Source organism: Tamandua tetradactyla, chromosome 14 (assembly GCF_023851605.1).
Source record: "Tamandua tetradactyla isolate mTamTet1 chromosome 14, mTamTet1.pri, whole genome shotgun sequence".
Classification (NCBI taxonomy): Eukaryota; Metazoa; Chordata; class Mammalia; order Pilosa; family Myrmecophagidae; genus Tamandua; species Tamandua tetradactyla.
The window spans coordinates 83,346,971-83,362,542 of NC_135340.1; the positions used below are offsets into that span (position 1 = coordinate 83,346,971).

The 15,572-nt window shown below is 38.6% G+C and overlaps 1 protein-coding gene and 1 pseudogene across 3 annotated transcripts in view; one reads left to right on the top strand and one right to left on the bottom strand.

The window, feature by feature from the left end:
• DIS3L (DIS3 like exosome 3'-5' exoribonuclease) overlaps nt 1-15,297 on the top strand; it is a 36,788-nt gene extending 21,491 nt beyond the window's left edge. For 2 of the 3 annotated variants that reach the window (XM_077128273.1, XM_077128274.1), the window contains exons 8-17: nt 60-229; nt 1,335-1,496; nt 4,236-4,483; nt 5,111-5,203; nt 7,045-7,575; nt 9,210-9,364; nt 9,462-9,640; nt 11,116-11,261; nt 14,507-14,681; nt 14,769-15,297. In XM_077128273.1, the coding sequence (XP_076984388.1) occupies nt 60-229; nt 1,335-1,496; nt 4,236-4,483; nt 5,111-5,203; nt 7,045-7,575; nt 9,210-9,364; nt 9,462-9,640; nt 11,116-11,261; nt 14,507-14,681; nt 14,769-15,077 (2,168 nt within the window). In that variant the 3' untranslated portion in view covers nt 15,078-15,297. The remainder of the gene's footprint in view (nt 1-59; nt 230-1,334; nt 1,497-4,235; nt 4,484-5,110; nt 5,204-7,044; nt 7,576-9,209; nt 9,365-9,461; nt 9,641-11,115; nt 11,262-14,506; nt 14,682-14,768) is intronic. The other variant, XM_077128275.1, reaches the window with a different exon arrangement.
• On the bottom strand, nt 11,771-12,624 carry LOC143656550 (small ribosomal subunit protein uS15m pseudogene; annotated as a pseudogene).
• Nucleotides 15,298-15,572: the final 275 nt, after the last annotated feature.

The following is a 15,572-nucleotide window of genomic DNA, read 5'->3' on the forward strand; positions in this document are numbered from 1 at the left end:
AGACTCCAGACTGGTGACATCTAAACGTTTGATGCTTATTTTGTTTTGTTTTTCCAAAGGCAGAGTGGTGGGCATCCTTCAGAAGAACTGGCGGGATTATGTGGTAACATTTCCATCCAAAGAAGAGGTCCAATCTCAGGGCAGAAATGCTCAGAAAATCCTAGTTACACCTTGGGATTACAGAATTCCCAAAATCCGTATTAGCACTCAGCAAGCAGAGGCCCTCCAGGTAGTTGAAATTGTACCTCTACTGTTCTCCTCCTGTTTTTTTTGCCAACTTTTGAACAGTACCGGGAAACATCATTAATTCCTTTGCATGAGAGAGGATAAATTATTGATGGCATCTGGCTGTTTTTTTTGTTTTTTTTTTAGTTCTAAATATATAAGAGCCATCTATTAAGGAGTCCTTGGTTAATAAATGAAGGCCAGAGAGAAACCACCCTAGAAAGAGCTGTGTAGGACAACCAGAGAGAACATATATTATCCAGCTGTCCAACACAGAAACTTTCAATAGATTCACTTTGCCAACACTAACAAGCTTTCTTCCAGCAAGCGATATAGAAATACGATCACTCTGCCCTGTAGGAATGATATAGTGCTACTTCACAGAATCGATTATCCATAAAGGAGTGTAGGCACTGGAGAGAAGACATACACAAGAAAGTTAGAAATTAACCTTTTCTTGTAGTGTAGAGTGTTGGCATTGCACAATTTAATTCACCTGATACTTTGCAGATTGTAAATGAGACACTAAAGTATGATGTTCCTATCCAGTCCTCTGGTTACTGTGTAACCTTACATCTGGAAGCTTGGTGTAGGCTCTCCAAGGCCAGTTGCAAATATTATGGTTTCCATTTCCATGGTTTACTTGAATTCTTGGGCAATGGGGGCTCAGTTCACACTGGTACCCTCTTTTCCACCAAAGATGTCTTAAAACTTAGAAGAAATTAGAAGTAACTCCCCCATATAAAAAAAAATTGAGATTTTTATTTTAAAGTTACTTTGGACTGTATTCATAATTGGGGTTTTCCCTTGTGTCACAGGTATTAACTAGACTGTATTCCATTTGGCTCTTTTTTAAAAGACTGGGCTTTCTAGCCCACGTTTTTGATGTAGAGATGTAATGCCTCTCTTCAGAGCACTGGACCAAGCGTTTATGTACTATGTGCAACTCAGTAAAATTGAAAGACTCCAAAAAAAAAACCCAACAACCTTTCTTTGCAATTAGTCACTGTCCTTGGAACCTGCTGTTTATGTCTTGTCTCTTTGCTGTGTCTGACTGGCCCACTTACCTCCTGGTGGGAAGGTCATGTCTCATTTTTCCCTCTGTGCAGGATTTTAGGGTGGTTGTGCGCATCGATTCGTGGGAGTCAACATCCCTGTACCCAAATGGACATTTTGTGCGTGTTTTAGGAAGAATCGGAGATCTTGAAGGGGAAATTACAACTATCTTGGTGGAAAACAGCATTTCAGTTGTTCCTTTTTCAGAAGCTCAGGTCAGATTTGGCCCTTGGTTTAGCGACATTTTGCATATTTTCCCTTTGGTTTTTTTTTTTTTGTTTCATCGTTAAGAAAAATCTCTCTACTATGTCTAAAGTCACAGATGATACAAAACTCTCACTCTGAATCAAAAATTATTTGCAGAGTCCCCTTGGGGAAATGGTGAGAACAGGGGAAAATTCAACTTCCCCAAGTGGAGAATTCTTGATATTCTCACAAGCAGTGGGGACAACCAAAGCTATAGGCTGAGCCCCCAGTCTTGGGGTTTGTTCATATGAAACTTAACCCCACTAAGGATAGGGTAAGCCTACTTAAAATTTAGGCCTAAGAGTCACCCCCAAGAGAACCTCTTCTGTTGCTCAGATGTGGCCTCTCTCTCTCTCAGCCAACATGACAAGCAAACTCACTGTCCTCCCCCTCTCTACATGGGACATGACTCCCAGAGGTGTGGACCTTCCTGGCAATAGGGGACAGAAATCCTAGAATGAGCTGGGGGACTCAGCATCAAAGGATTGAGAAAACCTTCTCGACCAAAAGGGGGAAGAGCGAAATGAGACAAAATCAAGTGTCAAAGGCTGAGAGATTCCAAACAGAGTCGTGAGGTTATCCTGGAGGTTATTCTTACACACTATATAGATATCACTTTTTAGTTAAGGTGTTTTGGAGAGGCTGGAGGAAACTGCCTGAAAATGTAGAGCTGTGTTCCAGTAGCTATGTTTCTTGAAGATGATTGTATAATGATACAGCTTTCGCAATGTGATTATGTGATTGTGAAAACCTTGTGTCTGATGCTCCTTATATATCTACCTTATTGACAGACAAGTGAAACATATGGGTTAAAAATAAATGAAGAGTAGGCTGAACAAATGTTAAAATAGATTTAGTAGATTGAAATGCTAGTGATCAATGAAAGGGAGGGATAAGGGGCATGGTATGTATGAATTTTTTTCTGTTTTCTTTTTATTTCTTTTTCTGAATTGATGCAAGTGTTCTAAGAAATGATAATGATGATGAATATGCAACTATGTGATGATATTGTGAGTTACTGATTATATATGTGGAATGGAATGATCATATGGTGGAATGTTTGTATTTGTATGTTGGTATGTTTAATAAATGAAATTAAAAGATATTTTAAGCTTGCCATTAAAAATTATAAACCTGGGGGAAAAAGAAAACTCTCACTCCTCTTTAGTCTGTATTTGGGCCAGACTGAAGTCAGCTCCAAGGGCAGACTTATTTTCCTTCAACCTCACAGCTCTCAATTTTTGCATTTTTCAACTGTATTTAGAAATGGTATCTCAGAGTCTTATTGTCAGTGTACATCCACCCCCAGCACCTACGAGGGTCCCTGGTTAGAGTTCCACCTGAGCCCACTCCCTGCCAGGTCCTTCATCCAGAACCCCCACAGAGCGGCTTCCTGGCTTTCCTACTGTGACCCATAGGTCGAGAAACCATACTCGTTATGAAACCTTTTTTATAGTCTTTACAGAAAACAAAAATCCCATAAGCAAAACATTAGCTGTTTCCACTACTTTATGATCTTTTAAAAGTCTCATAAATCTTCTTTATTAAAAAAAGCTTATTTCTTACATCGCTTTATTTATAGTGTGCTCCTTCTCTTTTGTGTTCTTCTTCTTTCACTTAAAATTATTTCTAACTATTGACATAACCTACTTATTTTTAATAGTTACGGCAAATTGCTGTATATTGATGTACCCTAGTTTGCTTACGCATTCCTCAGTCGTTAGACATTCAGGCTGTTTAATTTTTCAGTACCATTAAGAAAATTCTCCTCCAAACAGTTTTATAAACGTTGGTGGCTTTTTTCCTTTTGATCGTTTCCTCAGATTGTAATCCTTAAAGCGAGTTTACCAAATCAAAGGGCCTAAAAATTTAAGTAGCGTTTGTTATGTATTGGCAGATTGTTCTCCAGGAAAATGGACCAGTTTACATTGCATCCAGAGTGTATGAGTAATGTTTTTTTTTTTTAAAAAGAAAGAGTTTATGTGTGTTCTTATTTTTATTATAGTTTTGACAGAACAGTAGCTATAGTAATAAAATATTTTAAATTATTAAATTTTTATGCTTAACTCTGGAAATTATTTGTTGGTTTGTTTGGCAGCTCTTAGTGAAAATGTTAGGATACAATAACATGTGGATTAGGCTTCATAGGACTAGAATTTTCTCTTCCCTTTTAGGCTACTTAACTGCAAATTGAATCGCTTAAACAGGTAATAATGGGGAGAAAATACCCAAAACTGGTCGTATTTAAATTATGTTTAAGGGGGTAAGCTTTTAATATTTGGAGCATGCTGGTTGGTTGGTTTGTTCTAGGACTTGACTTGAATTAAAGATTCAACAATATTTAAACAACTGGATCATTTGTAAATGGGGAAGAAGATGTGTCCTTTATAAGGCACCCATTTATTCTTCCCCCAGCCCTTACAACTAAAAAGGCTGGTGGGATTGTTGGACCTTTCCTGCCAGATAGAGGGGTCCTCAGCGGCAGGGGACTTGACTGTTGACTCCTTGCTTTGCTTTCCTCCACTTAGCACACATTTTAGGCACCTGGTGATTAATTATTGATTAAAAGTAGCAAACATAGGTTGATTATAATAGGGAATTGGGAATAAATGGAATTTCTATGAGGTCACACTGAGAATGGTAGAGAGTGGAGTTTTATAGAAATTTATGGTGATGAATGACTGAGTGTTTGGCTTCTTTCTGTCCAGATGTCTGAGATGCCAGTCAGCACACCAGAAGATCCCTGGAAGGTGAGTCCTGAGGAGGCGCGAGAGCGTCAAGACTTGAGGCAAAGCCACCTTGTGTTCAGCATCGACCCTAAAGGCTGTGAAGACGTGGATGACGCGCTCTCAGTCAGAACCTTAAGTAACGGCAACCTGGAACTCGGGGTCCACATTGCAGATGTGACACACTTTGTGGCACCAAATTCTTACATTGATGTTGAAGCTAGAACAAGGTAATGCTACTGCAAGTCAGCATGATGATTGTAACATATTGTGTGACTGCTCTGGCCTCAGATTTTCAAAACAAAAATTTCATGTGTTGGTGCAATTCTGAAGATTTCTTCAAGGGGAAAAAGAAGTGGAGAGGTTCACTCCCCCTTTACTTTTAGAAAGATAGTACTTGATCAATTTACCTTTCCTTTTTTTCTTTTACATAACCTTTTCACTTGTTTCCTGCCAAACTGAAATGTGTTTCATGAAGTAATATAGTAGTATTCTATGTAAATACAAGATCATTACCCTCTTAATTTTTCTTATATAACCATATATATATTTATATACCCATATCTTATATTTCCATGTCACTGAAAAAAGATATATATATATATATATATATACCAAAAAAAAATATATATATATATATTTTTTTTTATATCAGTGGAAGAATATTGAGCCTAAAGCAGTATCACTTAGAAAAATGGGAACATGGGAACCGCTTTATTACCCAGTCTGCTGCACTTTATGAAGAAGCCTTGGGAAATCTGAACTGAGGTTTTCCCGTTTGCCTGACCGCAGCCCACGCAGTCAGCATTTCTGGGTCTTGCAGCTGAAGGTCACACTCGCGCATGTGTCATTCACAGGGCCACCACTTACTACTTAGCAGATCGCCGTTATGACATGCTGCCCCCTGTCCTCAGTGCTGATTTGTGTTCCCTCCTGGGAGGTGTGGATAGGTGAGTTTGTTAGTTTGTTCATTATTTTTACCTTAAAAGCTACCTTGGCCCATCTGTGGTGCGTGATGCTCCCTGCTTCTGGCCTTTCTCCCCTTCTTTCTAATGTGCTTTTATTAGGTGCGCAGGTGGTTCTGCGGTAGAACGCTTGCCTTCCGTGCGGGAGACCCAGTTTCTATTCCCAGGCTGTGCACCCCCCCCCTCAAAGCAATAGATCTAATATGCTCTTACCACCCCACGCCCACCTCTGCATCACTTATATAGCTAGGCAGCTTTATTTTCTAGCCTTCCCTTTCCTTCCTCTCCTCTTTTCTCTCTGTGAGGCTGCTTCTCTCTATTGTTGGCTTTTTGAAGTTAGCTAATCTCTGGGAAAAATGCATATAGCTTTGTGCATGTGTATTTCCTGGTTGATACTGTTTTGCGTGAGGATCATGAACCTACACAAACCATTGGTTGGTGTAAAGTTAGTATAGATCTATGAATAGGTAATAAAATCATATGGTCCAAAATTCATATCAAAAAAGTTATTTAGTGAAAATCTCCCTCCTACCTCTCCTTCAGTCACCAATTTCTCATGTATTTTTCCAGATATAATACACACGTGCTCGCACGTGTACACCATGCAAGCAAATATGGATATGTGGTCTATCTTACACAAATGGTGGCATTTTATATATATATTTTATATAAAATATAAAAATCCTAACAATGCATCTTAGAGATCATTCCTTATTAATACCCGTCATTTATCTATGGAAATTTGGGTTGTTTCCAATCTTTTGCTAGTACAAACATGGCTGTGCTAAACATAGGTCATTTCATATTTTTTACAAGTACAGTGTATCTGAAGGATAAGTTCCTAGAAGTGATTGCTGTGTCAGAAGGTGCATGCATTTATGTTTAGAGAGATATAATCAAATCGCCCTCTGTGGTGGTTACACCAATTATATTCCCACCATCATTGCAAGAGTGCCTTTTCCCACAGCCTTGCTAATGCAATGTGTTATTTATTTTTTTATCTTTGCCAATTTGATAAATGAAAAATGGTATCTTAGCGTGTTTTTCATTTGCATTTTTCTTGCTAAGCATAAAGTTGAAAATCTTTATTGTAGGTTTGAGCCATTTGTGTATCCTTTTCTGTAGACTGTTTCATGTTCCTTGCCTATCTTTGTTTTGGATTCTTGACCTATTACTAATTAAATTGAAAGAGCTCTTTACATCTTAGGAAAACTAGTTCTTTGTTTTTTATATGAGTTATACATTTTGTATATGTTCTTGTTTTTGCTCTTCTTGCTTGTTTGTTTTTAACATGGGCAGGCACCGGGAATCGAACCCGGGTCTCTGGCATGGCAGGTGAGAACTCTGCCACTGAGCCACCGTGGCCCATCCTGTATATGTTTTTTAAATAGAGTGGTTTGGTGGTGAAATTTCATTACTAAGTGCCTTTTTTGTTGTTGTTGTTGTTAGCCTACATTCAAGACTGAAAACGTAGTTCAGTGTCATTCTGTCGGATTTGAAAGGCTTCACTCTTCTTTACTGTAGAACCAAATAGTCTTGACTCTGTCAGTGCTGTTACTGATCAAAACAGAGAACTGTAAAGTGGTATCTGTAGTATCTCATGTGTACTCATTTCATATTTGTTCAAGGTTTAGCAGAACCTGGTCTGACTTTGCAGCTTTAATTTAAAATATTTTTGATGTAGCGGTAGAGGGATTGGATTGAAACATTGGACCTGAAACTTGTAGTAATGTCATTTCTTTCAAGTTACATTTAGGGTCAAGTTCTGCTTGTTTCAGAAATGGTAGAATTGAATAGTGATGCTGTCCATAATGCTGGTTTTGTAGGTATGCTGTGAGTGTCATGTGGGAATTGGACAAAGCCTATGAAATACAGAAAGTATGGTATGGCAGAACTATTATTCGATCAGCATACAAACTGTTCTATGAAGCAGCCCAGGAACTGCTGGATGGAAACTTCAGCATTGTTGATGATATTCCAGAATTCAAAGACTTGGATGAGAAGAACAGACAAGAAAGGCTGGAGGAGTTAGTGTGGGCCATTGGAAAACTGACCGACATCGCTCGCCACATCCGAGCTAAACGCAATGACTGTGGGGCCCTGGAGCTTGAGGGGGTGGAGGTTCGCGTACAGCTGGATGAGAAAAAGAATATTCATGACCTCATCCCCAAGCAGCCCCTGGAAGTGCACGAGACCGTGGCTGAATGCATGATCCTGGCCAACCACTGGGTAGCCCGGAAGATCTGGGAGCGCTTCCCCCATCAGGCCTTGCTGCGCCAGCACCCCCCTCCGCACCAGGAGTTTTTTTCTCAGCTCCGGGAATGTGCTAAAGCAAAAGGCTTCTCCATTGATACACGGTATTTCTCTTTTGAGGGGGCAGAGGGCTTATTTATATATATATATATTATATTTATGTTTATAATGTGGTAAGCAAATCTTTGACTACGAATAGAAAACTTCCTGACTCTCTTCACTTACTATAAGGTTAAGTATAATGATTTAAAATTTAAACATGTTTGGGCAGGCCATGGTAGCTCAGTGGCAGAGCTCTCGCCTGCCATGCCGGAGACCAGGGTTCAATTCCCATTGCCTGCCCATGCAAGAAATAATAAAATAAGAAAATAAAATTTAAACATGTTTATTTAGGTATAATTTGACCCCACTACAATTTGAAATACATAAGTAGAGAACCTGTTACCTGGATTTAATTTATCATAGGCAAAAAAAAATCAAGAAATAATCCTTTTTACTCCAATACTTTTAAAATGCAGCTTATTTCTGTGGCATTACCATAAGATTCAGCACAGACACAGATGGTAAATTTACACCCTCACTTCTTAAAATGAGACATAATAACGCCCCACTTTCAGGATAAAATATTTTCCCCATTAAAAATAATGTAGGGAAGATTTTTAAAGTATTTTGTTGTCAAATCATAGGTACTGATAAAAACTCCTTTTATCTATTTATCTGTCTATCTGTCTATCAAAATGAATTCTTTTTGCCTCTGTCTTCAGATGATAGTATCTTTTGGTTTGATTGGTGGTCATTGGTTGAGCTCTTGTCTGTGCATCAGGCACACGTGCTAAGAACTTTCAGACATCTTGCTTAATCCTTACAGCACTGTGAGGTGGTGGGGTATCATTCATATATTACAGATAAGGAAGTTAAGATCAGAGCAATTTAGTAACTTGCCTATGATTTAAATAAGCAGCTAGTCAGGGGCAGAGCCAGGATTTTAATCCAAGTCTGTCAAACTTGACAGCCCACATTATTGACCCCTCTCTCAGCCAGCCACAGTATAGAACTGAATTACGTGTTATGTTATTGGTTCTATTTTCAAATATAACTTTAATTTTATATTCCTTGTTTATTATTATTATGTTGAGGATAAATAAATAGAATATTTCTTTTCTCCTTCCTCCTCCCCCCCTTGGAAAGTAAACTTGTTGAGATTTCTTTTATTTCTATACTTCAGGGTTAGTTTAGTTTCATTTTTTTAATTCCTTCAGACTCAGTAATTCTTGATTATTTTTTAAAAAGTCAATTCTTTGACTCATATAGGATTTTCAAGGTTAAGGGAATTAAGAATTCAATTCAGCAAGTATTTGACTATGTTCCAAGCGTTAAAATAGTCTTAACACATTACTCTTTATTACTTAAGAAGTTTAATTAAATTCCGATACACTGTTTTGTTTAAACCTTAAAAGCCGACTAGATTTCTATAGGTGAAAAGAGCTGCTTCTGAAATGTGTTCAAAATAAATCTCACTGGGCCACGGTGGCTTAGCAGGGAAGAGTGCTTGCCTGCCATGCCCGAGGACCTGGGTTTGATTCCCGGTGCCTGCCCATGTAAAAAAAAAAAAAAAAAAAAAAAAATCTCACTACTTCCAGATGACAGTGCACCAGCCCGAGGATTGAAGGGTTCCCCACAGAGTTCTGATATGTAGATGATCGCCGAGGTCAGTAACTGTTTTTCCATTCTTTGTCAGGTCCAATAAAACACTGGCTGATTCCCTGGATAAAGCGAACGACCCCAGCGATCCCATAGTAAACAGGCTGCTGCGCGCCATGGCTACGCAGGCCATGTCCAACGCGCGCTACTTCTCCACCGGGGCGTGCGCTGAGGACGAGTTCCGGCATTATGGTGCGTGGGGGTTGTCCTGGGTGTGGGGGTAACCTTGGACGGGTTCCTTAAAAAGTCTGTTTTTCTGTTTATTGCATCCTTTCTGTTTCTTTTGAAGGTCTTGCATTAGATAAATATACCCACTTTACTTCTCCAATAAGAAGATATTCAGATATCATAGTGCACCGATTGTTGATGGCAGCCATTTCAAAAGATAAGAAAATGGAAATTAAGGAAAATTTGTTCAGCAGCAAAGATCTTGAGGAATTATGCAGACACATCAACAACAGAAACCGAGTAAGGATATTTTAAATTCTCTTTACACATTGTCTCTTTTTCTAAGAGACTGTCAGCTTTATTATGTAGAAGAATAAAGTACCATATAGTCTAGCAAATTCCTGAAATAACATGAAAAATTATAAAGTTTATCGAGGAGCTCTCAGTACATTCCCAAATGGTCTGAGGAGACGCCCATGTGGGTGTGGGAGATTGGACTATGGTTTAGATATTTTTCCCCCAAAATGTAGACATAACAAAATTCAGACAACACATAATACATATTTTGTAAGGTAGGAGATTGGAATGAGAAGAGACAGTAATGCTCACCCATCACTGAACCACCCAGAGATAAGCATTACTAACAGTTCCAGACGATCGTGACATTTTTATTTATAACAATATCACACCATACTGCTGTTTGAAATTGCTTTTCCATTTAACAGCACACCTGTTATGGATGGCATGCCATGTAAATAAATATAGTTATACTATTATTTTAGAAGCTGCATTGTGGGTTTACAGAAAACTCAGGCATAGGATACGGGTTTCCCATATACCATCCTGTTATTAACACCGTGTATTACTGTAGTACATTTGTTATAATTGATGAAAGCACCTTTTTATAATTATACTATTAACTGTAATCCATGGTTTATCCTAAGCTTCACTGTGCTGCGCAGTCTGAAGGATTTTTTTTTTTTTTAACTATTTTAAAAATATATTATACATGTAGATAGCTTCTAATTTTCTATATCATCCAGTGTTCTAGTTCTACCTACGCGGTACTGTAGCCACTAGCCACTTTGGCTATTTATACTTAAATTAAATAAAATTAAAATTTCAGTTCCTCAGAGTCGCACTAACCACATCTCACGTCTCTATGACTGTCTGTAGCTGGTGGCTGCCTCTACACAGTGCGGGGATAGTGTTCCCTGGTTGCAGAAAGTTTTGCTGGACAGTGCTGTTCTAGTTAATCCAGTTTACACTCATCGTTGTGTATACACTTTTAAAGATTTGTCAGATTATTGCCTGGATAAAATCTTAGAAATGGGATTACTGGATCAAAAGGTGTGCACAAATGAAACTTTGATACATATTACTAAATTGTCCTCCAGAACAGGAGTGCTAATTTACTCTAACACCAACAGGAGTTTGGTAGCATAAGATAAGATAGAGGTGTGACAGTTTTCCTCTACCCGAAATGGGCATTTCCCAAGTTTCCCAGCCTCTAATTTGATGAACAATAAACAGGCTCTAAATTAAAAACAGGTTGTTTTCTTAAAGGATTAATTTTCTAAGATATTTTTGAGGAGATAATGTGGGATGATTAGGTTCCTTCAAGACTGATTCAATTTGATACAGACATTTTATGTAGTTTTATAGACTCTAACCTTCTTAAAGATACTGTTTCTGTGGGAATATGAATTCCGTATTTCTTCGGGGAATGTTAGGGAAGTCTTCATCATGTTTTGGGGCTGTGCTTCTTCTTACAGGCAGCACAGCATTCTCAGAAGCAGTCTACTGAGCTCTTCCAGTGCATGTATTTTAAAGACAAAGACCCCAAAACTGAGGAGTGCTGCATATCTGATGGTGTTATTTATTCGATCAGAACAAATGGTGTCCTTGTATTTATACCAAGGTATGTTACATCTAAAACAATGGTTAATAGAACACAAACAGTATATTGGATATAATTTATTAAAATACTTAGCAACTATGTATAAAGTTGCCATATGTAATAATATGATATATAATTCAGTATGTATTTATGAAGTAGGAGATTGGACTCTAGAACATCTTTATCTCTCTTAGGATAAATTTCTTTTCCGGTCCCCCTCTCATGCTTTATTTCCAGTCCTCACTACTGTCTGACGTTTTGTAGACGTCTGGCTTTGTACTTGGAGTTCCCTCTGCCCGGGATGCCTTCCCTCTCCATCTCTACCCAGTGAACTCCAACTCACTCTTTATAACCCCGTGCAGAAGAGTTCCTACACCTGGCCTTCCCACCCTTGTGGCCAGCCAGCTACCCCCTCTCTGCTGCCCTGTGCTCAATCTAGCCTTCACTGAAACACATGCCACCCTGACAACAGGAAGTAATGTGAGGGTCTCCCCTTGTGGTGTGTGAAGACAAGGGAGGGCTGCCTCTGACTATGAGATCCCAAAGCTGAATGAAGGCGCTAATTCCTGCTCCTTCACCTTCTGGTCTGGTTCCAGGCAACTCTGGCCACTTTTCTGGGCTATTGCTGCAGCTTTTAAAGCCTGTTTTTCTTCTTTAACTTTTTTTCCAAAGTCAGAATTTATACTAGGCGCGTAGTAAAAGAGCAGATGGCCTAGAGGTCCAAAATCTGTCTCCTGAGTTTAAGGGAGCTTCTTCAGCTTTTGAGCCAACTGGAAAACCTGAAAGGTACAGTGCCTTCTTGGCCCCCCAGTGGCGATGGGCTGGTTGGTAGTACAGAGGGGAAAGATGTACTCTATCCCCAGCTCTTTGCACGTGTTCTCAGAGACATCATAGTCGGTCTTTCAGAGGTTTTTGAGCACCTTCTTCCTTTGGTCGATGCTTATCGCCAGATAGCACTTGTGGGTTTTGCCCTTTTGATGTTTCTGCATGTAATTCTTCATAATTGAGGATCTTGACAGCTTGGGCAACAATTTGAACTTCCAAGGAGCTGATATCCTAAGGATTTACGGTGACCTAACTATTCTTGCTTGATTTTTAGTTTCTCCTTCTGGTTAGCCATTTCCAAAGACTAAAGTCTTTTTACAATATTATCAGCCTTTCCAATTCCAGGGAAGCTCTGGTAGTCTTTGAGCAGTGTGGAAAGGGGGTGGGTCATCACCTTGGCTAGGGGGACTGGTTTCTGGATGGCATTATCTGCAGGTGGCCCAGAGATCTCAAAGCTGCAGGCCCTACTGGTCAGAAGGAAGCCACTTCCTCCCACCCACAGCCAGACTGAGGCCTGGGTCACTGTATGGATCCAAACTGAATGCAGAGCCCTCAGCATGGTGACTTTTTTTTTTATTTTTATTTTTTTATTAATAAAAAAAATTAACTAACACAACATTTAGAAATCATTCCATTCTGCATATACAATCAATAATTCTTAATGTCATCACATAGATGCATATTCATCATTTCTTAGTACATTTGCATCGATTTAGAAAAGAAATAGAAAGACAACAGAAAAAGAAATAAAACGATAATAGAGAGAAAAAAATAAAAATAAAAAAATAAAAAATAAACATATCTCAGATGCAGCTTCATTCAGTGTTTTAACATAATTACATTACAATTAGGTAGTATTGTGCTGTCCATTTCTGAGTTTTTGTATCCAGTCCTGTTGCACTGTATGTATCCCTTCAGCTCCAATTACCCATTATCTTACCCTATTTCTATCTCCTGATGGTCTCTGTTACCAGTGATATATTCCAAGTTTATTCTCTAATGTCAGTTCATATCAGTGGGACCATACAGTATTTGTCCTTTAGTTTTTGGCTAGTCTCACTCAGCATAATGTTCTCTAAGTCCATCCATGTTATTACATGCTTCATAAGTTTATTCTGTCTTAAAGCTGCATAATATTCCATCATATGTATATACCACAGTTTGTTAAGCCACTCGTCTGTTGATGGACATTTTGGCTGTTTCCATCTCTTTGCAATTGTAAATAATGCTGCTATGAACATTGGTGTGCAAATGTCCATTTGTGTCTTTGCCCTTAAGTCCTCTGAGTAGATACCTAGCAATGGTATTGCTGGGTCGTATGGCAATTCTATATTCAGCTTTTTGAGGAACCGCCAAACTGCCTTCCACAGTGGTTGCACCATTTGACATTCCCACCAACAGTGGATAAGTGTGCCTCTTTCTCCACATCCTCTCCAGCACTTGTCATTTTCTGTTTTGTTGATAATGGCCATTCTGGTGGGTGTGAGATGATATCTCATTGTGGTTTTGATTTGCATTTCTCTAATGGCCAGGGACATTGAGCATCTCTTCATGTGCCTTTTGGCCATTTGTATTTCCTCTTCTGATAGGTGTCTGTTCAAGTCTTTTTCCCATTTTGTAATTGGATTGGCTGTCTTTTTGTTGTGAGTTGAACAATCTCTTTATAAATTCTGGATACTAGCCCTTTATCTGATATGTTTCCAAATATTGTCTCCCATTGTGTAGGCTGTCTTTCTACTTTCTTGATGAAGTTCTTTGATGCACAAAAGTGTTTAATTTTGAGGAGCTCCCATTTATTTATTTCTTCAGTGCTCTTGCTTTAGGTTTAAGGTCCATAAAACCGCCTCCAATTGTAAGACTCATAAGATATCTCCCTACATTTTCCTCTAACTGTTTTATGGTTTTAGACCTAATGTTTAGATCTTTGATCCATTTTGAGTTAACTTTTGTATAGGGTGTGAGATACAGGTCCTCTTTCATTCTTTTGCACATGGATATCTAGTTCTCTAGGCACCATTTATTGAAGAGACTGTTCTGTCCTAGGTGAGTTGGCTTGACTGCCTTATCAAAGATCAAATGTCCATAGATGAGAGGGTCTATATCTGAGCACTCTATTCAATTCCATTGGTCAATATATCTATCTTTATCCCAGTACCAGCATGGTGACTTTTGACCTTTGCAGGGCCTGTACCACTACCACTGTCACCTTAGTGGTATGGCTCGGGTTACAGTGGTACCACCATATTTGCATCTTAGAATAGGATTTTACTTTCTTATATAACAAAATCTATCTGCAAAGGTGAAATACTTGGAGATAAATCACCAGGAAAATTATTTGTTTTTAATAAGTCTAGCAGAAAACCTAGCATTCTAGTTACGTATACAAGATCTGCCTACTAAGAATATTTTATCTCTGGATTTCTACTCTATCCATAATTCAGGTTTGGGATTAAAGGCGCTGCTTACCTAAAAAATAAAGATGGCTTAGTGATCTCCTGTGGCCCAGATAGCTATTCTGAATGGAAACCAGGATCTCTTCAACGATTTCAACACAAAATTACCTCTACCACAGCTGGAGGGGAGTCTGTGACTTTCCATTTGTTTGACCACGTAACAGTAAGTGTGTAATTGTATTAAGTATTGTTTTCAATGTGAAGAACAAGCAATATGATTTAGTAATACACATTTTCTTCTCTGTGATAGGTAAGAATTTCTGTACAGGCCTCACGTTGCCATTCGGACAAAATCAGGCTTGAAATAATAAGCAACAAACCATACCTGATACCAAATACAGAACTTTTTCATCAAAGTCCCCTCTTGCTGAAGAGTGATTTGGTGAAAGAAGTAACTAGATCTGTAGAGGAGGCTCAGCTTGCCCAAGAAGTTAAAGTAAATGTCATTCAGGATGAATATCAAGAATATTGCCAAACAAAGGGAAGAAGCCTGTACATGCTTCTAGAGGAGATAAAGGACCTAGCTCTCCTGGATGTTTCAGACAATTATGGAATATGAAATATTTCATTAAAGAAGTTTTGTCTTGTGTGAATGTTTTGCCGTCTTTTCAACCTTAACGTCTAATTTTCTGTCACCCAATTTTCTAGCTGATTATCAGAATTGGATTTGTAAAACCTTTTCTCATAATTAAAATTGCATTAAAGTATATTAGGTCACTTTACTGAAAACTGAGAGTGAATGGTTACCAGCGTTTTTAATAAACCCAGAATTAATTTTTGCTTATCTTGTTTCAATTCTGTTCTTTCAAAATAGGTTTTAATTTTTTCCAATGATGGCTACATTAGACCATTTGGGCATAGGCCCTTTTGGCATTTGTCAGATTAATTTTTCAGTCACTATCAGATAATAAAATGTAGTCCTCTCTACTTTATAATTCCGTTTTTCATACTTCATTCAAAGCTCCACCCCTATCCACAGCATTGATTGGGGATAGGGCAAGGGAGTGGGGTGGGTACATAGATGAGGTCTGTTCTCTTGAACCTCTCTTCCAAC